The sequence below is a fragment of the Mastacembelus armatus genome, chromosome 16 (assembly GCF_900324485.2).
Source record: "Mastacembelus armatus chromosome 16, fMasArm1.2, whole genome shotgun sequence".
Taxonomy (NCBI): domain Eukaryota; kingdom Metazoa; phylum Chordata; class Actinopteri; order Synbranchiformes; family Mastacembelidae; genus Mastacembelus; species Mastacembelus armatus.
In genome coordinates this window covers 24,010,957-24,034,003 of record NC_046648.1, presented here as the reverse complement: position 1 = coordinate 24,034,003, position 23,047 = coordinate 24,010,957, and the positions used below count along the sequence as shown (strand labels likewise).

The following is a 23,047-nucleotide window of genomic DNA, read 5'->3' as shown; positions in this document are numbered from 1 at the left end:
GAGCAGGAAAAAGTCCAAGGTTTGACTCTGACATGTAGTGAAGTCCAAGGATGAAGTTGTACAAAATGCTCAAGTCAAGTACACAACTGTACTTACAATAGTACAATAGTTGAGTTAATGTGTATAGTTACTTGACAACAATTTTAAAATGTACTTTTTAGAAATATTTTTTTCATTTTTAATAAATAAGATTATTTAAATGGTTTCATTCATAGCTCTGTTGTAATATTGTTATTAATATTGTACATGTGTTTTCAATTTCTACAAAAAGAATAAAACTATTGTTATGTTTTTTTGTGTGGTACTGATGCAAAACCTGCCACTGACACTCCAGATGTGTGTTGTCTTCATTGTAGTTCAGCCTGTGCTGCGAAAGACGTGCTGAAAGCCGAAGCTTGTTCCTGGCAGATGCTGCTTTTCCTGCTGACGTGGCCCCTCCTGCACCGCCTGATTGTGTTGTGTCCTGCAGGGAGTGTCGTCCCGGGTCCTCAGGGCTTCCTGTGTTACTCAGTACACATGCCCTCAGTCTCAGGTGCTGTTACGGTTACACACAGAGTTAAACAACAGCTAATGACTTAAAGTTACAGTTTTCTTGCGCTCTTATTAAAAAAAGGGTTAAAGCTCTAAACGGAGTCACATTGTCTGTCCAGTATTTATTGATGGTTTTTGAAGTGATAGATATTTTAAATAAATGTTCTTCTTTTATCCAGCTGAGAGTTTTTATTTCATCTGGAATCAACTCTTTGCTTTTTTCAAAACGTCCCTGGAAGCTGCTGCCAAACCAAATGCTCTAAAGACTTCATGTAACCCTGCTCTCTATCTTTTCACAGTAGCTTGTTAGATTTGATTTACTTTTATTTTACTTCTTAATGTTTTTTTTTTTTATTGCAGTGTTTTCACCCAGTCATCCTGGAAGTTGTCATCTGTTGCATATGAGTAGGATGAAAGATAATTTTATTTATTTAGAAACTATTATTTTCATAATGTGTCTAATTAAAACTGTTTCATGAATAAATAATATGAAGTGTCAGATTACACAGTTGACTGGCACAAGATAAAGTAGTTAGAATAAAGCTTAGCTTCTGTGTTTTACAGTTAGATAGCTGTTAGCTGCTAATTAGCTTTGCTGTAAATCTCCACTCTGTTCATTTTTGCACAGTTGATCCAGAGGTTTGTAGTAAATGCTGGAATTATTCATTTTATCTAAGACACGTGCCAAAGTTTTTGAGTTTTCAACAAAGAAAAACACCAGTAAACCCGGTCTGCTCAGTAAAGATGCTAAATAGCTAACCTTTAGGCAGACAGACCAGAAAACAGGTCATTTGTCTAAAGTGAAGGTAGGCTAGAACATGTCATCAGCTGTCTCACCCAGATAAACGCTATTGTTCAGGTTTGACATAAAGTAAACTTCAAAACACAATTAATAAACCACACAGAGTCACAGGGTTTCGATTAGAGCAGTAAACATTTATATCATAATTTACACTTTTTGACATTTCTGCACATAAATAACTATGTAAACCAGAATGTAAACAGAGACAGTCCTTTTGGGGGATTCTCCTCTGGAGTTAAAGCTCTGATCCGAGAAAAACAAGCTTTGGTCAAACACTAGTTAGAGAGAAAGACGATGGAACGGAGAGAAGAGCTACAGGCTGATGGACAACTGCTGCAGGAAACCACAGTTGCTGTAGTAACATTAAGTTTTAATAACCATATCGACCGGTTTCAGGGATAGTGGACACAGTGTAAATGGTGCAAGCGTCGGCAATGAAGTTATAAAGTAGAGGGGGGGGGCCAGTGCATAAAAGAAGGCCGAGGTGCTTTGGTGTATGCCAGTTCATTAACAAGATGGTGAACAGGTGGGGGCCAGGTTTTCTCAACCAAAATAAAAACAAACAGCAACAAATCAGTAATATCTACAAAACAAGAGACCACAGTAAAGAACACTTCATCATATACACACAGTTCTTCAGCACTTCTATTCCTCAAGTCCTCCTTCCCCTGTTTTGCGTTTCCTTTTTGAGTTCTTGTGGATTTATGGATTTTTTTGGTTGTGTATTTGTTGTTGCGGCCAAGTGGACTCTGGGTTCTAGTGTCACGTGTGAATCCCTAAATGTGAGGAAGACAGTGTCGCAGAAAAACTAACAAGAAGGGACGAGGAGGGGGCGGCTCGCCGTGCCTCGTTATGTGCTACATGTGGAGCGGACTATGCCGCTCCTTTGGACCACATGAAGAGCTGCACTCCAGTTCAGTTCGGTTTCTTCTTCTTTTTCTTCAAGTAGCAAAAAAAAAAAACTAATAAATAGAAAGCTCCCACCTTCAGCTGTCCCTTTAAACACACACACACTCATGTTGTCACATGCACACTGAGGTAACCGTTGTAAAAAAAAAAATGCCCTTTTTCATTTTAAATTAAATAGGCATCAGAAAAGAACAGACATACCTTTGGGGAGCTTTTGGACAGGGTTGAAATAAAGCTCTGTTTGCTAATTTAACAGATTCATATGCCATATTGAGCAGGTCTTCAACCCTCTGTAACCTGCTGCTGTATTCAATTTAAAATTTAAACAGATAAAACCCTGAAGAGTGGACACCCCTGGTGCTATAGGTCAGAGGTTACAGGATGGATATAGGCTTAGGAAGAGCGACTATCTACAGAGAAATGGCCACAGAGGAAAAAAAAAACAAACTCACATCAACAGAAAAACAGTGTAACCATCAGTTGCACTTATTGCTTTAGAAGACAACAAATAAAAAGTAGAATAAATTAAGGAGATTATATAACAACTAACTGATCAAAAAACAAAGACATTTGAAAAGAGAGACCAAATAATACAACAATAATAGAAATATATTAATTACATTAAAGGTAAGTCCTTGGTAGCTGATTGTCTCTAAGTAAAAACGCTGAAACTCCAAAGTAGTCGTGGGACAGTGTCTCTTCTAGCCCTGAGTACGCAAGTCCCTGATAGGTTGAAAACCTGGCGTGGTCATGACTCTGACCCCTGACGACAACCAGGTGGAGAATTGTTTATTTACACCTGCTGCTCCTGGAAACCCAGTCCGCTGTGGGTCATGCAGTCTTGACTCTATGTCCACTGGGTTCAAAGGTCACTTAAGCATGATCCTCTGACTCCTGCTTGATAGTTACGTTGACAGGAAGCGGCGAGATGGGGCCGCTGCGCCGTATCTTGATGACTGACGTCTCATTCAAGGGCTCGTACGCACCGTAACCTGTGGAGGCACCACCTTTGTGGTGGGGATGGAAGTGGGAGGACTTGAGGTCAGTCTCTCTCCAGAGCATCTCTAGGACCTGCTTCTCCAACATGGCCTCCACCTCCATGCCCCCCTGCAGCTGCTCCAACTGCTCGACATGTTCACTGATGTCAAACCGCTCAATCGCCTCGTTGACACGCTGCACCTCCTCCAGCGCAGCCTGACTGGAGACAGCTGGACTACCAGAGCCAGAGTTAGCCGCCAGGCAGTAGCCCTTCAGGTGAAGTCGCAGGCTGCACAGGTGGATGTAGTGGCGGTGGCAGTGGGGGCATTTGTGCGGACGCTCACGGGAGTGCAGACGCTTGTGCAGCTTGAGGTGGACAAACTGTGTGAACTTGGCAGGACACAGTTTGCAGTGGTAAGGCTTCTCCCCTGAGTGGAGGCGCAGGTGTGTTTTCAGGTTGCTGGTGCTGCTGAAGCGTTTGTGACAGACCTGGATGGAGAGAGGTGACAAAACACATGATGTCAGCAGCTCGTAGCAACTCACTAACTTTCAATGAAAGTACTTCCTCTTCATCATTGCTGCTCACCTGGCATTCATGTGGCTTCTCCCCAGTGTGGACCAGGTAGTGTTTCTGCAGGTGAGCCAGTTGGGTGAAGCCTTTGTTACACGTCTGACATTTGAAGGGTCTCTCCCCGCTGTGGACACGAAGATGAACCTGCATGACGGAGAAGGGAAAATCTATTCAGGCATATTCCGTGTAGTTATCACAGAAACGGTGAAACTCAAAGAGTCAACAATAAAACAAGGTTTTGTCTGTTTCATGAGTTTTCTGTGGAACATTTTTTGACACTTCTTGCTCCTTAATGGGCAGCAAACCCAGTGATTACACTTTAGTTGTACAGTACAAAGGAATGGGAATGGAAACGCTGCAGTAAATCAGGCATGCAGACGTGACATTGAAAGCCAACATGGAACAATTGGGCGGCGTCTCGAGCCTCACCTTCAGATTTGACAGCTGTCCGAAGGTCTTGCTACAGACGTTACACTCGTACTTGATTTTGCCATTCTGCTTCTTCAGCGGGTAGGGCAGTGCCTTGTAGCCTACTGAGCCTGCGCCACGCTTAACTTTGGTCAGGTTGATGGCCTCCTCATTGGGGCGATGCTCGCTGGAGTTGCCCAGTAGGGCTGAGGTAGGCTTAGTGGGCATCCGTTCACTGGGAGGCGCTGTGCCAGCTGTCGGGGAGCCACTGGAGGGAGTGTGGGCTGGTCCGTGTGGCTGGCCGGGATAAGGGTGGTGAGGCCCTGCTTTGTCCTTCAGAGAGGTGGCTGCAGAGAAGGCACTGGTGGGCCCAGGAAGGAGAAAGTCTCTGGGGGCAGAGATGGAGGAAGGGTGGCTGGGTTCGGAAATCAGGAATCGTCTTGCTGCAGTGTCGGAAGGCAGGAAGGGCACATGAGTGGAGAGGAGGTTGCTGCAGAAGGGGTATATTCTGGGAAAAATTCCTCCTACGGTTGGGACCCCACCGCCAGGAAGAGGGTAGTGATGGGGCAGGAGGTAGCGTGAGTAGGGGGCTCCTGGAGGGTAAAAGGGTGAGGAGAGGGGGGCGGATGGTGGGGAGTAACCAGGGTAGGAACCCAGTCCAGTGGGGTAGAAAGAAGCGGGGGATGGCGCCGGACCCGAGGGGCTCCCCTTTGGGCTGCTCTCTGGGCTGCTCCTTGCTGGTGGGCTGGGTGTAGCTAAGGAGTGGTTGCCAGGGGAGTGAGTGGCAGGGTATCCAAGCTGGCCAGGTTTGTGGCTAAAGAGGTCGTCAGGGAGATGAGGCCTGAGAGCTGGGTAAATGGCACGGGGGTACAGGGGGCGCTCGGGGCTGCTGGTGCAGTGTGGGCGCGTGGGAAGTGGCCGACTGGGCTCCCTCTTGGTGGACGAGGAGGACGAGGTGCTGTTGCAGCCACGCAGAATGGAGAGGACGCTGTGTTCCCTCTTGGGTGGGGTGGGGGTCTCTGCGATGGAGGCAGGACTGGAGGCTTCAACCACACACTCCTCATTGCTCACCTGCTGCTTCTTGACCTCTATGAGAGACTGCTCTGCAGAGACACAGAGAGAAAAGAGGTCAGCTGGAGTTCATCAAGATAGGGTCTTCTTGGACCCCCCTTTGAGGCCCATTAATGAATGATTCCAGATTTTGTAGTTTAAAGTAGTAATTGGGACTTTATTTAACAAGACAAACATTATATTCTTCCCCCACAGACATAAACATCTACAAGTCACAAGGTCGTCTTCCACAGAGGTGTGTGTGTGTGTGTGTGTGTGTGAGTGTGTGTGAGTGTGTGTGTGTGTGTGTGTGTGTGTAACAGGGTTAAGGAACACCATAAGTAACTTGGTGGGCCAATTAAGGTGACAGATTTGACAAACGAGGTTGGGGGGGAGGACAGGGGTATCAAGACAGGAAGTGAGGCGTGACAGCTGCCTTTGGGCACGGTGTGTATTTGTGTGTGTGTGTGTGTGTGTGTGTTGTTTATCTACAAAATCAAGATAAAATCAAAAGAGTGGTAGACGGACAGGCCTGATGGAAGATTTCCACCTGCCCTTCACACACACACACACACACACACACACACCTACAACATGTGGCAAGGTACGCACACCGAGGCGTCTGCAGACAAAGGCCTCTGTCTTCAGAGCACACACACACAAACAGTCACACTTTTGATCAAGCTCCTGATCCTCCTGACCATTTACTATTCTACCCAGGTCGAAGGTTAATTTAGAGAGCTTCCTCCTCAGTCACTCACACCTACTGTCTCCCCTGCGTGATGAAAGAGTGGATTAGGAGGAGACGTCGCACACACACACTCTAAAAGCCCTGGGATGTCAGCTAGCGGCACATCTCGGCTGCTAAATGACCACGACTGGCCCTTAAAACGCCGCCGTCTATTATCTATAAGCTCATCTACTCAACTTTTTACCATGAGGTCGTTCAGAGGGGATTGTGTGTGTGTGTGTGTGTGTGTGTGTGTGTGTGTGCACGCCTGGTATTACTCACATTGTAGGAACCGAAACCTGCTTACACACTTAAAGTGTGGGGACTCAGAATCATTATGGGGACCTGATGTAAATCACAGAATTTTTTTGGTGTAAGGTTAGTGAAAGGTTGGGGTTAGTCAGGTAGTGGTTGGTTAAGAGCAGCATAAGTCTCCCAGAAAGAATGTAAACCGCTATAAAGTCCCAATGAGGAGTGAAAATGTGTGTGTGTGTGTGTGTGTGTGTGTGAGGAGAGAGATGGAGGTTGTCGAAGTTAATCCTGAGTGCCAGCACTGGAGAAATTTACCGCCCTCCCTCACACACACACACACAGTCGGCGACCCATGCATCAGTGCAGCAGCAGTGTGTAAACACTGAGGTTATCAGTTAGCCTTCCTCCTCGCCCTCCTCGCCCTCCTCGTCCTCCTCCCTCCTTCCCTTCTTTTAGAAAACAAACAGGGCAGCCATCTTGGAGATATCAATCTGTCAACACGGCCCTTCTGCCAGGAAGTTCAAGTAGTCAACAGAGGGGCTGGGAGGCCTGACTCTACCTCCAGCACCCACCCTCCCCCACCCAACTTCTCTCTGCTCGTTTCAAGTGGCAAATATATCACAGTGAATGGCACACACACACACACACACACACACACACACACACACGCACACACACGCACACACACACACACACGCACACACACATGCACGGTGTGTTTGAGCTCACATGTGTTTGAGATGAAAAGAGTGGGTGTGAATGTGTTGGCATGTCCCGACTGTGTGTGTGTGTGTGTGAGAAAAGAGAGAAGAGAGTGTTTGTGTGGGCAGAGCAGAGTGTCTTTGAACACAACACACACACACACACACACACACACACACATGGCTGACAGGTGCTTTCAAGTGCTAACACTTAAAAAATGCTAAACGATGGCGACAAAAAAAGAATAAGAGTTGAGCAGAGAGGAGAAAGTGAGGGAGTGAGACAGCGGCGCACACTCATTTTGTTCACACACACGTCTGGTTTTGCTATGACTCGCGCTGGAAAAAGCAAAAACCAGAGATTGAAAACACGATTAAACAGCAGATGTTGTCGCGCTCATCAGGAATAATAATACAGGATGTCAGGACTAGGAACTCTGGTGGCCCCACTGGGAAACAAGGTGCAAGACCCAAACCCAATAATGAGACGCATCATCTTCTAATGAGCAGGGTCTGACTTTAAATAACTGACCAATGAACCTGAGTGAAGACAGACTGAATAATCCAAAACTCTGGCCCGACAGTGAAGCAGCACTCCGGTTTCTTATTTCAGTATCTGGTCATTCAAGCATTTGTCGGCTTTGAGCTCAGAAGCTAAAGCTGTGCTGCCACCCTGACTGAAACAACTGGATTGCATTTTTCAGGTGTGTGGCACGACTACTGGGATTTATCAGATTAGTTAGTAGTTGCCTGGTCTTTTACCTTTTGCCCTTCAAACTGAGTTTCAGTTTAACGTTACTTTGTCAGAAAGGTTGCGGTTTTCTTGGTTTTACTCAGACGGTGAGATTATTTCTGGCTCCTGCTGTTGAGCTAAAACCCCTGTAGCCGCACCAACAGTCAAAAGTTCTACTCATTTTAGGAGCGAATGCTCATCAGACCTGAATAGAAAATTCTAAATATGCAGGTAAAAACCAGCACCCTAGTCCCCGGCAGGCTAACAGGAGCCTGTGGAGCTAAATGACAGAGGACGCTAATGAAAGACAACGTATATTCTGCATGCACACAGGTTGGAGCGGGGAGGGGAGGAGGTTGGACAGGGGGCACCTCCTGCCTCCGTCCCCCAGGTCATGCGCATTTTTCCCTGGGCAGTGGAGTCGCCCAGACTGGGTCTGCTGGTTCCTTCCCTGCATTAACACTGCTATTAACCTTTAGTCACACCTGGAAACTCTCTCTCTCTTTGTTTTCCTCTTGGCTCGCTCTTTCTTTGATCAGCTAAAGTGGATAAGTGCAGTTTGTCTGCAGTGATGGCTGAATCTTAGTGATCTCTGATTAAACGTGTGTCCTTTGGCCTCCCTGATGAACACAGGAAACACATCTGAACGGCTTAAATTTAGGTTTTGATTGACATTAGCATTTGGGGGATTAACTTTCAGTAGAACGTAAACACAAGAGAAGATTTAATGCTTTATGCCTGTGTGTTTTATGTGTTTCTCCTGCATTTAGATATGGAGCTCCATAAAAAGTCCTACAAACACACACTGGCTCTGGTCCTTTTATTGTCACTCAGCAAGGTTTTGCGTGTGTGTGTGTGTGTGTGTGTGTGTGTGTGTGTGTGTGTGTGTGTGTGTGTGTAGGCTTTCATGTTAAAGCAGGTCTTTAAGTGTGTGAGACTGTGGCATTAGAGGCCATATCTCCGTCTGTGCAATTACACTGTCACTGACACAAATACAACGATGGCACTGACAGAGATGAAAGCTTGTCGGTCTTGTACTGTGTGTGTGCGTGTGTGTGTGTGTGTGTGAGATAATAACAGGCTAACGTTCAGAGAGGAAGGAGACACAGCTACACTCAAACACACTGTTAGGCTTTAATAGTGGCGACAGGACACACACACCTACGCTGCCTATTGGTTTTATTTTTGTTAGCAGCCACAGTTAATAAAAAAATTTGTTCTTTCACAATAAAAAACTTTTAATTACTACTGTAAATGTTAAACATACAGGATGATGCAAATAACTAACTTTGTGTTTCCCACTTTCTGAATTCTTCTATGCGTTTTTTAAAAAGCCACATGTCTCCCAGTGTGTGTCCTTCTTGCTGTTAATAAACCAACAAATGAACTTACTGAGTTTCTCCATCATCAGCTCTCCTGACAGTGGGTAGTGGAGGCGTCGGGCGAAGTCGTGGCAGTACCAGACGAGCAGCTCAGCACCAGCGGGAATGGGCTTCACTGTGTAGAAATAAATCTCCATGCCGTTCTGACACGCCGCCAAATTCTGCTCCGCCGCCGAGTGGGCCGGGTTCACGTACCGCATCCAGTTAGAGCGAGTTTCATCCAGGCCGTCCACAAAATGATGGAACTCCCCGTCCACGTGGATCTGGAGTGAGGAGGACAAGATGTTAAAAATATATTTATTTTGTTTCACTGTCAGGACAAAAAAGGATTTTCCAAAAATCAGGAACATGTGAAATAACATTTTTCCCTGCATTCACCTCCATAGAATAACTTTACTGAGGAAGTGAGTTATAATCTAAATGTACCAACTAGCTGTGATAACTAAACACTGAATGAACTGATCAGTAAATGAATAAGTGGGTCAATAATAATTAATAATGTCCATATTTAAATAAGCAGCTGACTCTGTAAATGGCTGCTGAAATACGTACAGCACCAACTAAACCTTCAATAAAATAAACAATAAGTGAAGATCTGTTTTTAAAACAGCCTGTAAATGACTAACAAACTAAATGAGTAGCATGTTTTTAAGGGACTCACCAAATATTAAGTAATAAACAAAGTGACAGGATAAAGAAACTGAATCCTCCCAGTTTTAAATTACATTCTCTCATCTCTCCCTCCATCTGTCCACCCTTCCATCCCTCACCATGCTCCTCTCTTCACCTCCTTCAGATGAACTGGCCGAGAGTGTGGAGGAAGAGGAGATCCTCTTTTATATTGAAAAGAGAAAGGACCCCCCCGTCTCTCTCTCTCTTTCACTTTATCGCGATCTCGTTTCTTTCGGCTCAGTGTGTGTGTGTGTGTGTGTGTGTGTGTGTGCATGAGAAAGTGAGGTATGAGCATGAATGGAACACCTTTCTGATTTAGTATTCTCTTGTGGTTTGCAGCATAGTGACTTTCTTTTCACACACACACACACACACACGCACACGCGCACACACACACACACACACACACACTTTATGTAGGCGCTGGTCAGGTAGGTGGCTGTTGAGCGTGTGTGCTCTCCCTGTCAGTTACTGTCAGTGTGTGTGTGTGTGGACTTACAGGAACCATGGTGTGACATGATATTTGTGTAAAGGTGACATCACATCCCCTTCTCTCATCTACATACACACAGAAACACAGCGAGCCCAGTTTCCTGTTCCACTGGCTGACTGTAGACGTCAAAGGAAGGGGTCCCTCCGGCTTCTGAGGAAGTGTGTGTGTGTGTGTTTTCCGTGTCTATGTGTGTACTCACTCTCCAGAAGTACTTGCGGTTGGCGTCTCTGGGGACGCTGTCGGCCGTGTAGATCTCGCCCACCAGGGGTCCGAAGCGAGTTCCTTTGGGTATATACTCCCTGCTGCACACGCCGACCACCTGCACAAAGACACGCACAGGGGTCACACAAAAGGCCGAGCAGGTCTTTGTAGTGGATTGTTTGAGGTCTAAAATTACATTTCTGTGTCAGACAATGATCTGAGTCTAAAGGCAAACAAACGTGTGTTTATGTGTCACGTCTAAAAGTCTTGATTCAAAAAGAAAAGTCATGAAAATTCAGCTTATTAACTTACTTTTAACCCCAGAGTTAACTGAATCAACAGAAGTGAAGCTTTTGACCACATGGCTGTGTGTGTGTGTGTGTGTGTGTGTGTGCGTGTGTGTGTGTGTGTGTGTGTGTTTTCGTGCTGCCATCAGTAATATGCAGTCATTAAGTCTAATTAAATATAGTTGTATGTATAAACACACACACTCATCAGCCAGCTGTCAACAGAGATAATGATTTATGAACCAGCTTCACTCCTTGATTCTGTAAAGGAGTGTACGTGTGTGTGTGTGTGTGTGTGTGTGTGTGTGCGTGTGTGTGTGTGTGTGTGTGTGGCTGGAGAAAAACTGTCAAATCTCTACATTCAAATCTCTCTGTCTCCTCACACCTCCACTTGTTGCCACATCAAAACCAAAACCGCTGCCACTTCAGAGGGGAAACATCCCGATAATCAAAAGAAAAAAAACCTTTTGTTTCTCCTTTCAATCAAAGAAGAAAAAATGGGAGGAGGAGGAGGAAGAAGAAGAAGAAGAGAAAAGAGAGGGATTATGTGCCGACTAGACATCAGGCTCCAGCCACGGATGGCAGAGAAAACACTCACACGCATTTTCTTCATGTATAACCCAAGCAAACAAATGTCCTTCCCAAACCTTGTTCCCTGTTAAAGTGGGAATCCCCCTTTCCTGTTTCCTCTCTGTAGGCTCAGACGTGTGTGTGTGTGTGTGTGTGCTGATGTGTGTGTGCTGATGTGTGTGTGCTGATGTGTGTGCACAGGTGTTTGTTTGGGAGCTTCTCACTTATTAACAGGCTTTTATACAACGCTCTCTTGCTGTCCTCTGGACTCAAACTCATTTTTCTTTCATCACAGTGACAAATTCCCATCCTCAGCTTTTCCCTTCTTCCCTTCTTGGTCCAGATTATCTGATAGCTGATTGGCTGATAGCTGTAAACAACAACACTCCTCTCTTTCTCTCTAATTCTTTCCTCAGTTTCCTGTTGATAAGTCCCTGATTAGAAAATCCATGTGATCACGCTGCTCTGTGTTTACAGAGAATCTCTCAAAGTGTCCAGATTGACACTTGGTTTGACCTTTCGACCCGACGTCAAGCAGTTTTTTCCCCAAAGTGCCTTCAAACGACCGAAGCTTCATCACAGCTGTGGATCTGACTTCATTACATCTGAGTCTCACTTAAAAATCCAAGTTAGATCGCTCTGTTTTTCCCATCACCTAAGACTCACTTCACTGCTGTGCGTCACATCACCTCTGTTTTAACGTTTGACCCTCTGATATTTTGACTTTTTCACCTTCTGTTTGATCAGTGACAAAAACTTTATCTGTTCTGTTCTGTCAAGAGGTCAGCAGAGGTATGACTTGGGCCTGTTGAGAAAGATTTGCTGACGCTCTGATTCAAATGAAGTTTAAAAGCAGCACAAGTCGCTGTGGATTTGACATGTGAAGCATCTGAGGGGTCAAAGGTCACGACAGACCCCTGTAACTCTGACATTCAGCAGCTAAAACACGACTCAACTAAACCGAGTTTGCCGAGATGTTAAACTGAGCCCCCTGTCAGCAAGTACGGGTACTGCAGGCAGGGGAATCTCTCATACACACACACACACACACACACACGCACACACACACACAGGCACAGATGAAGCCGCCACCATTTGCTCAGATGATGAATGCGTGTTAATACGAGCTGATGAAGAGACACCTCACGTCTGTTACATAAAGTGTGTGTGTGTAAATTGTGCTTCAGGCATTTCACACACCTTCACACACCTTCACACACACACACACACACACACACACACACACTGCAATATGTATGAAGCTTTACCACGAGACACGACCCCCTCTTTACTGTATGACCCATATCTGACTCATGTGTGTGTGCACAGATGCTTTCTCTGCCCGAGTGTGTGTGTGTGTGTGTGTGTGTATGGAGTCTGACCTCCTTGCTGTCAGCTGGGTGTTTGAACACCAGGTTTCGGGGCAGTGACGCCTCAGCTCTGGTTGTCGTTGTCATCATGGCGTCACTGTCTGGCCCTGCCTCCCACGCCGTGTCCTTGACGATGTATGTGCACTTCTCCTCGAACTCCGCCTCCGTCCATTGGCTCATGTCTGCCTCCTCCATCTCCATCTCCATGTCCACGTCCGTGTCTGTCATGGTCTCGGCTCCGTCTGAGGCGGAGCTGGCGGTGGCGGCGGAGGCCATCTTGGGTCCGTGGTGCGAATCGTCTTGCTCCATGGCGTGCGCTCCCTCACTGGTCAACATGGCCGAGCTATGAGAGGTCGCCTGGTGGAGAGACACACGGTGAGACAGAAAGATTTAGCTTTGTATCAGTGAAAACCTGTGCAACTGAGACCAGAAACTTCAAGGAAAGGAGGAAACATGAGAAGAAGATGAGGGGATGAAAGAAGGAAGGAAGGAACGGGAGAAAGAAGAAAACACGACAGGCAAAGGTAGAAAAATAAAAAGATGATAAGAGGAAGATGAAAACAGAGACAGAGAGGCGGTGGAGTACGTGGAAAAATGATAAGAGCAGTAGGAGAAAAGGGAGATGTGGGAGGAAAAAGATAAGATGGAAAAAAGAGGAAGAAACAAAAAGAAGAAGAAGACAGATGAAAGGATGAGGAGAGAAGGGGAAGAGCTGGGATTATTATATGTGATGACTCAGTGAGGGGGGGTCTGACTAACCAAGCTGTCACACACACACACACACACACACACACACACACACAGACACACACAGACAGAAACAGACAGGAAACTGTTTGTCTTGTCAACTATTTACAGAAAACTAATTTGGGACAACAATTAGGGGATAAAAGCCACATTCATTCATTCATTAGTTCCTCCATGACTCCATCAGCTCATCAGTTCACGTTAATAAAATAAAGATAATCAGGTCATTTGCACATTATTTCCCACGATATGTTTTTAATTCCTCCAATGTGTTTTATTCATGTTTCTGGGCTTTAACATGAATTTAACTGACTGACTTTCCCCCTTTTTGTTGTTTTTTTCTGTGTAAGTTCAGAAATATGTTCTTAAAGGACAGTAACCATGAAATGACAAAATCAAAAAAAAAGAACGTGATCTAGAAAAACAGCGATAAGATGTGGTTAATTCAATGATTTCAAACAAATCTTAAAATTCATTTTGTCATTTTCTCTCCTTCCTTTGCGGCCTCTTTGTCCTTTCTTTGTTTTTTTTTCAGAAAAACACTGAAAGTGAAATTACCAAGTTTTATGTGCAAGAGAAATTTCCTCAGATTTAAGATCTACCCCCCCCCCTCCCTGGGGTTGAAGAAGGAGGAAGGAAACACTGTCTGTGTCTGAATGAAGCTAAAATTGGAAGCAGCGCTGCAGCGGAACCGGCAAATCATCCCGACTGCGGCGTGTGTGTGCCTGTGTGTGTTTTGGTAATGTTGCGTGGGGTGGGGATGATGAGGAAGGGAGCGCCAAAACTTTTCCATTTGGGCTGGGGGGGCCACAGCAGCGCAAACAAAACTTCAAACAGGATCCCACCCAAGACAATCCCACACACACACACACACACACACACACACACACACACTGGGACAAACATGCTGCTCGTCCCTCGCAGACGATCGGCAGTGACCACACGGAGAATTCCTCTGCAGCCGCAAGAAAGAAAATGATTTCACATCCAACTGGCTCCAGACACAGAGAGATCAACTCAAAGTGCCTCCGATATGACAAACTAACATTTCTACATTAAGATCCCTGTGAGGAGCCACACGCTGGAAAACACTAAGTTTAATTAACCAAGAGTCTCAGAATTTCTTTGTATTTCCTGAAATTCTGATGCATGTGGGGCTCTTGCAGACCACACAGCGAGCTAAATTATTCTAATTATGAAGGAAATTCCCTTCTAATATTCCCATAAACCAGAATCATTAAGAAAAAGTTGATCCACTGAGCTTCGAACAGCCTGCATCTTCACTTTCACGGTAAAACCCACCATTAAAACCCCACTGAATCCATTATTTGACTAGTAAAATTAGAAAATTCCCAGAAAGAAATTTTGTAATTTCTCACACACACTGACTGCACCTTTCCCCCACAGAGAACAACAGTTTCTGTTCCATTTGCCATTTAAATGAAGAACATTAAGAACTGATCACATATGGAAATGTGTCTCAATATTTCGGCTCCCAGCAGAGCTCAGTCTCCTCTTTGCATAACAGCTGCAACATCGAGAACTAATAGTGAAACCAAGAACCAAGAAACAATTCACCTCACACATTTAGACCAACTGAAAACACAAAAGCTGAGTCTGCACAGGGGAGACAGAGGAATTTCAAATTAAGACGCAATTTAATAAAACCAGTCAAGATGAAACTCTGAGTGCTTTAATCAGCAGTCAGGGAAAAAACAAATAGGAAACCACACTCGGTTCGTTTAGTATTTTAAGCCCATATTTTGCAGCTGATATTGGTTAAAAAAAACCCAAATGAAAACTTTACATTTTCAAAAAAGACATAAATTCCAAATAGAAGTGCAAAAAAAAAAAACAAACTCAACTGAGGAAAATACAGCAAAACGTAAAAATAGCGTAAAAACAACAACTCAACCTACTGCAGAAGTTATTGGCCACGTTTTAATAAGAAAACTCAGAAACATGACGCTCCAGTCGGCCTCAAAGTCTCAAGTCAAAAATAATAAAAATCCTGAAAGCTGCTCCAAAAGTTTCAAAAACCCTCAAATGAAATAAAAACAGACCTTTAAAGTGAATTAATGTGTATTTAAGACCAACATTATCTTAACTAGATAACTTTTTTGTCTCTTTCCATAATCCATCCCTCTCAGCATAAAACACACCATAGAAGCTCAAATGTGATTCAAAAAACTCTCAGTAAGTTGTTTTTCTCCTGATGTTTTAGTTTTCCCTACTCACCGTGGAACTTTGGTCCCATCCACACATAGGGACGACCGGTCAGAGCCTCTGTAACTGTGTGTGTCAGGACAGAGTGTGTGTAGGACAGGTGCAGTTCTCCCCCTCCGTCCGTCCTGCTCCCAGTGCTGGTACTCCACGCTGGTGTGAGACTATGGGTGTGTGTGTGTGTGTGTGTGTGTGTGATCCTCTCAGTGTCCTGTGTTCAAATGCCTGACAAGATCAACATCTCTGAGACTAAGAAAGAGAAAGAGGGCCGTCTCTGTGCTGGCCACTCCTCCACAGTCCTTACCCCGAGTCCTGGCTCGGCCCACTCCACTCCCCCTTCACACACGCACATGCACACACACACACATACACTCTTTTCTTTGCAAGGAAGGAGCAGCAGGCGCTTTCACCTGAGGCCATGAGCTACACACACACACACACACACACACACATCCATCATCCTATTTTAACGCAGAAGTTTTATGTTTGGTTGTGTATGTGTGTGTGTGTGTGTGTGTGTGTGTGTGTGTGTGTGGTCATTGAGTCACTGTCACGGGATGTCCGTCTTCCACAGGAAAACAGACACGCACACACACACACACACACTTACACACACTGCCTCTAGGGGGCAGGACTGGTCTGCCCTCGCTGCTTTCCACAGTACTCCCTCTCTCTCTCTCCCATTGTGTGTCTGAGTCTCTCGCCCACTCCTTTTTACTCTCTCCCCTCTGGCTCTCTATCGCTGCATTACTTCCGCTCCCTCTTCTCCCTCCTTTTCTCCCCTTTCCATCTTTGTTTCTTTCTCTTGTGAAAATGGCCCAAGTTCAGTTTCTAATTTCAGGGGATGTGTGTGTGTTTGATAACAAACTGGAAAAGAGTAACTCTAGTTTTTCTGGACTCTTCCAACTCTTCGTCTGTGCTTTGTCTCTACGTAAAGTTGGTGGCATGTCTGTCATGTGGAGACAGATGCAACACTGGGATCTAGAAAAAGAAAGATTGTGGTTGTAATAAATAAAAGGTGAACGTTAATTAAAACTTGATGCACAAATGAATTAATGCTGCAGGTTAAAGGACTCGGTTCTGTTCTCTGGTCACTGCAACAGATTCACGTCATTCACAAACCTGCTGTTTTATTCTGCTGCTGTTTATTGCACTGAACTCATTTATATCTGTGTCATGCAGCTGAACACACCTTTCTTTAGCTGGAGCGTGTTAGCATTGGCTTCGTTACATCCAAACTCGTTCTGCCACAACTTTCACGCATTGAGGAAAGAGGCTGCTCCAAACCTGAGAGCAACAAGTGAAATGGTCACATGTGTCTCCTCTTTCTCGTCTTCTCTGCCGTTCACTCTTCCCTCTCTGGGCATCACCATGACATGAGCTATTTCATTAATGTTATTATAACGTGACAAATGTTTGATCCTAGTTAAACTGTCACATCAGTCGACTTGTGCCTAAAACCCTCACAGATCTCAGTCACACTGTTTGAACAAAAGCTCCCTCACTCACTAACACTGGAAATTCCCATCTAATTGTCCCCCCGACTCCCTCAATTTACCTCCTACTCACTGGCCTCCCCCTCTCTGCTCCTTCCCTTTGATTTCCACACTTTATTTACAAAAATGATTTTCCACACTGACCTCTCTCTCTTTACTTTTTCCATCACTTTTCCATCTCTCTCTTTATGCTGCTCCAACAAAATAAATCAATTCAGGAAAAGTCCCTGCTCGTCTTTCAGCGTTTTCGTGTTTTCATGCTTCATTTCCCCAGTGTTTTGGTTGTTGCACGTTCTGTTCCTAACGGATGATTTGAAATTCGTATAAATTAGTTTAAGAACAGAAACTGGAGCAAAAAGAGATGAAAATTCAAATAACGTGAACCAGACATGACGAGAAAATGAATCAGAGCATGTTTAAAACGAGAAATGTAAAAGGTTGAAATAAAAGAAGGAGATTAGCATATAGAATAAAATGTTAGATGTTAAATGTTAAAGCTGGAAATATAAAATATTAAGATGTGACATCTGGAATTGATTGAGTTGTTAAATGAATCGTACGTTTGGTCAAGTTCCTGACTTTAACGCTAAAACACGTCATGTAGAAACAAACAGAAAATCAGTTTCTGTTCATTTCTGGAGATGGACCCACTGTATCCCACTGAAAGAAACTCAGTCTGTGCACGATATCAGCTCCAGTCTGATAATCATCAGGATCAGAAAGCTAAATGAGTCTCTGCCTGTTTGTGTTTCCTTTCTTTCTCTAATGAAGAACGATGAGCAGGAAAAGAAAACAAGCAACAGGAAGAAGAGAAGAAGAAGACAGAGGAGGACCTCCCTCTCCTTCTCTGTCTCTGGTGACAGAGGGTCTGACCACATCACTCGCTGCCTACTGCTTCCTGCCAACGGACGCCCCAACACACACACACACACACACACACACACACACAGAGCAGCAGATCTGTCCCGCAGCTGTCGGACATGTTGATGTGACTCAACACAACTGGGGACACACACTGAGAGAGGGCGAGAGACATAGAGACAGATTGACAGAGAGATAAAGTGAGAGAGCAAGATTAAAAAGAAAGAGTTTTTTTAAACAGATGTTAGAAAACACACACTCACACACACACACACACACACACACACACACTGTACATACACTCGTATGCAAGAGTTTTGCATGAACAGCATGTTTGCAGCAAATATAACGCTGGACAGTGGTGGTGCTTTCAAGTGCGCTCGTCTTTTCCATCTTCAGAGATCAAGATTTGACTTTCTTCAATCGAGAAAACTTGCAGCCATTCTGATTATTTTAAATGACGTCGTTTAATATCATCATGTTTCAGAGCATGTTCGCATGAAGCAGCTGCTGCAATGGGAGCACCAGTGATCACATACAGTGAAGCTCTTGCCTGTATGTTTGCATTTACCTGGATATGGTGAAAACTTTGGTTGAAAAATGTTTATATATGAATGCAAAGGTGGCATCGGTTTCTTACCAGTTGCGCTCTAAGGACTAATCTCCACATTTAAAATACACAAACTTATGGAAGCATTTGTCATAATTTGCAGAACAAAACTAGAGAGAAGCCACTGTGTCACAGTTTGACTCCCACTGGGTGCATCTCTCGTCCCAGGTGTCTAAGATCAGTCTGGGGTCCATGTTTTCAGAGCAACCATCATACCTCCAGAGAGTTTCTGACTGTTTAATGAAAAGATGTTGGGTGGGTTTACTTAGTTACCAGATATCGGAAGTCGGAACATGTGGCAGTGAATATTTCCCAGTAAAAATAGCTCAATGTAATTGGATAGAGACAGAAATACACGTCCTCTGTTTGGGATTCACCACAACAAACTCTGAATTGAAACTGATTTTAAATTTCCCTTCAGCGGATGAGGGTGAGGGGTGTCAGTGAGGGTAGCTGTCTCCCCGCTCCACACAAACTGCTCTGAAGTCACATTAAAATGTGTCTTTTTGTTTCTGCTGGTCCTGCAGAAACAAAAAGGTCCTCACAGTCACGCCTGCTGACACAGAGAGGACAGAGGAGGGCCCACAGACCTCCTGGGTCTCTGTTAGTTTAGAGCACACATGCACTTTCCTCTTGCATAAACCTTCTACTAAACTTTCTTCGGCCTTGCAGCCAGTGAGTTCTGCAGAGAGGAGCGTGGGATGGAGGGGGGGCTGGATTTGGGAGCTACAGGGGAGGTTAACATTTCTGATCTGCTGCCATAACATCCTCCACTGAAGCCCTGAGAAGATGGGAGCACAGGAGCATCAGCGATGTTGGTGATAATGTCAGGCTCAAACTAAGCATGGAGACCAAAGCACTTGGTTGAGGTTTTGGTTCAATTTTGACTAAATCAAGACTTGAAGCACCTTGAGACAGTCTGAATATTTCAACATTTAAACAAAACCACAATATTTCCTGAGCCCTATCATGTGTTTAAACCCTCAGCCTTGATCATCACCCTGTGACTTCTGTTCAGAATCAGGATGCCTGGAAAACACAAATTCTTTAGATTTAGGAAAATGACTGGGCCAATGAAACACACACACACACACACACACACACACACACACACACACACACAGAGTTCATCCTGATAAATTTCTCCTGGGTGTTAAACTCTTTTCCCTCCTTTCTCTCTCCCTTTCTCGTGTCCTCCTCTTCCCACCCTCCCATCCTCCCCCGACTCCCCTCCAGTCCTCTCCTGAGTCCCAAACATTTTAATTGCAGCCCACAGGCCATTTGATGCCTTGCCAAATCACTGCGAAGAGATCAGCTATTGTCCATTTCCTTTCTGTGTGTGTGTGTGTGTGTGTGTGTCTGCGTGTGTGTTACCAAATGACAGTTATAGTGTAGGCCAGTGCATGGTGGACCCTGTATGTGTGTGTGTGTGTGTGTGAGTGGATTTAGGGAGTTAATCCCTGAATAGAGAAGCCATTAGGGAGAATTAGGCAGGTTAGACCCAACCATGATCCCCCCTCTCTGTGTGTGTGTGTGTGTGTGTGTGTGTGTGGACAGCACGTGTGTCATGCGTCAGGCTTGAGCCCCTCAAAATAAGGGGATGGAGGTGCATCAAGGAGGAGGAGGAGGAGGAGGAGGAGGGGTGTAGTAGCCAACTGCTCTAATCTTGCCAATCCACACACACACACACACACGTGTTCATCTTGAAAATCTCTCAACAGATGGTTGTAGCAGAAAGGCCAAGGGTAAACTTATACCCAAACCAGACAGTAACACCCCCCCCCCAACATTAACTCCCCCTCTGTGTCTAACCCTAATCACAGTATCCTCAGCACGCAACCAAACACACTCTTCATTAAGAGGCACACACACACACACACACACACTCAGCTCCCACTGAAATCCATTGCAGGTGAAACCCTGACACAGGCGTTTGCAGACACGATGTTGACATTCTGCACATTCTGGTCGATCACAACAAACATGGAGCGAATGGAAAGTAAATCAACACTGGAGACAACATGTTGTTTGTCCAGTGAAGCCTCTTGTGCTGAAAAACAATCGTGCCGCCATAACTTCTCCAGTCTAGTGTGACAGTGTCAGCGTGCTTCACGAAGAGACTGACGGTCTGTCCACTAAACAAATCCCAGTCGTGTCATTTCCTAAAACTAACCTTCATTGTCTCGTACGAACGTCAGACATTCCCCTCAGCAGCAAGCCATGCCAGACTGTACCAGTACTGGGATAGAACCACAGCTGGACTCGTCATTATCTGTTTGTGACGCTTTGCATGACCTTAAACTTTCTGGGGAACATAAATGTCAGTTTACCTGAGCTCTGCTCCACTGCACTTTTCATTGGGCCTGTGATGCCAAAAGTCTCATCGTGTTTATTTTTCCTGCTTCTCTGTCTAAACAGTTACATCCAACATGTGGAGTAAACAACCTTGACTTATATGGATTCAATAAGTAACCAGACGTAACAGCAAAAAAACTGATGAAGACTCCTAATGATTGTGTTTGTCCTTCTTTTGCCTACGTCACTGTCAGCAACAATGAGCGTCGGCCCAAAGTTGAGCCATAAAACACTAAGTTCCACTAAGAAACAAAAATAAATCAAGATTTTAAGCACTTTAGCAAGAAGAAAAAAAGGATCCAGAGTCTTCCCGTACTCGCTCTCAGGTAGCCATTAAAAACTTCAGGATATAAACATGTTCCAGCAATATTCCAGTAAACAGCGGAAACCTGCAGTGAGTCACCGCATGCAACAGCATCGTGGAGATAACACACACACACACACACACACACACACACACATGCACACACACACACGCACACACGCCTGATGTCACTTTACCCCCTGTCCTGGTTGTTTTCCTCAGGACAAACCACTTCAGTTCAACTTAAAGACTCACAGTGTGTCTGTGGTTGAAAAAAAATCTAATTAATAGTGACTTCATTCTTCTCTGTGGTGTTTTTATTTTCATCTGTTGAATCCTTATTTTATTCTTAAGGTTCCTAAGCAGCCTTATGAGACGTCCGTCTGTGCGTTCTCAGAAATATGACAGAACCATAAATAGACCCCCACAGCTGATCCTGTATTACCGGTTCTCATAAGACAATCACTTTCATTTATCACAGATCCTGTTGGGATGTTTTACAATGTCAGCTACTGCTCAGAGGTGCTGTTGATTTATAACAGGATAGAATGACATTGTACATGAGAATGTATGTACTAATTGCACCTTTCTCAGTAATCAGTAATATATAAATATTGTGGATGTAATTGAATATTGACACTGGAAAGTATATACAGATACACGTGTGTTTTTAAGCTGTAAAAACGTGTTTATTTATAACTGAAGCTTTTATTCCATCGTTCATTCAGTCATACATTCACTGTCTCACCTGACTAGACCTGTTAAGATTTTTCACCTGTCCCCAGTGTCTCTGGTCCAAACTCAGTGAGAAAAGCTGAACATGGCTCGGATGAAACCATCATCACACACATGTGACTCAATGCTCGACTTTCTGACCATAAAGCAAAACCCCCTTTACAGATTTTACAGTAGAGAAATATGACAGGGATCTTACAGATCTTACAGAACCCTCTGACTAACACACAGAACCCTCTGACTAACACACAGAACCCTCTGACTCAGATAACATGCCCCCCCTCACCACACCTGTCACACAGGATCTGGATCTGCACACACACACACACACACACACACACACTGTTTCTAAACTATTGCTATGATATCAGAGCTCTTGGCTGTGTGTGTGGTTCCCCACTTGTTGCTTAGTGTTTGGGCTCATTTGCCACAGGTATTTCTGCTCATCCCCTCCTGATCCTAACTCGTTCTCTTTCTACGTTCCCTCCTCTTCCTTCTTTCTTTTGTTTGTCACCCTTGTTTCTTTCTGGGCTCCCTTGTTTTCCTTCTCTCTTCTATCCTTCGTTTCCACTTTTCCTCTTCTCTCCTGCCTCCCTCTCGTCCTCCTTCCTTCTCTCCTGCTTATACTCACTTATTTGCTTCTCTTCATTACAGCAGCTCAGACGTTAGTTGGACTTAAACGGGTGTGTGTGCTTCCTTAAACGAAGACAAACACTCAACACACACACTGAGCCTGTTATCTCTCACACATCATGGTAATCAGCACTCACACCTGGGATATGAAGGGTCCAATTAACACTTTCTCCCGGCACTAATGGGATCACCCTAATGGAAACACACAAACAGAGACACAGTCCATAACAACGTGGCCAAGAGGTGGAGGAAGGAAAACTGTGGAAACACCGTCGACACCTCACGTCTCCTGTCTCTCATTTCAGGCTCGGATCAACTTTTGGCCATTTTTACAAGAGCACTGCACTTCCACGATTAAAAAGCAACATTTAAAGCTGAAATTCCTCTTTTTTTTGTTATTGGTTTCATGTTAATATTAAACTCTCATACATAATAATGTGACT

General features: G+C 44.7%; 1 protein-coding gene across 1 annotated transcript; it reads right to left on the bottom strand.

Annotated features, from left to right (window-relative positions):
• Positions 1-1,452: 1,452 nt before the first annotated feature.
• On the bottom strand, positions 1,453-15,817 carry prdm1a (PR domain containing 1a, with ZNF domain). The gene is made up of 7 exons (XM_026317753.1): positions 15,626-15,817; positions 12,653-12,997; positions 10,412-10,531; positions 9,058-9,310; positions 4,221-5,302; positions 3,807-3,935; positions 1,453-3,709 (listed from the first exon to the last, which is right to left on the bottom strand). The coding sequence occupies exons 1-7, from the start codon at positions 15,650-15,652 to the stop codon at positions 3,116-3,118; spliced, it is 2,550 nt and encodes an 849-aa protein (XP_026173538.1). The 5' UTR covers positions 15,653-15,817; the 3' UTR covers positions 1,453-3,115.
• Between the last annotated feature and the right edge of the window lie 7,230 nt (positions 15,818-23,047).

Excerpts from the sequence above, each read along its gene's own strand:
- prdm1a (XM_026317753.1), bottom strand. The coding sequence starts at position 15,652 with ATGTGTGGATGGGACCAAAGTTCCACG. Across the intron at positions 12,998-15,625 it reads GATGGGACCAAAGTTCCACG|GCGACCTCTCATAGCTCGGC; the intron begins GTGAGTAGGGAA and ends TCTCTCCACCAG. Across the intron at positions 9,311-10,411 it reads ACCGCAAGTACTTCTGGAGA|ATCCACGTGGACGGGGAGTT; the intron begins GTGAGTACACAC and ends TCCTCACTCCAG.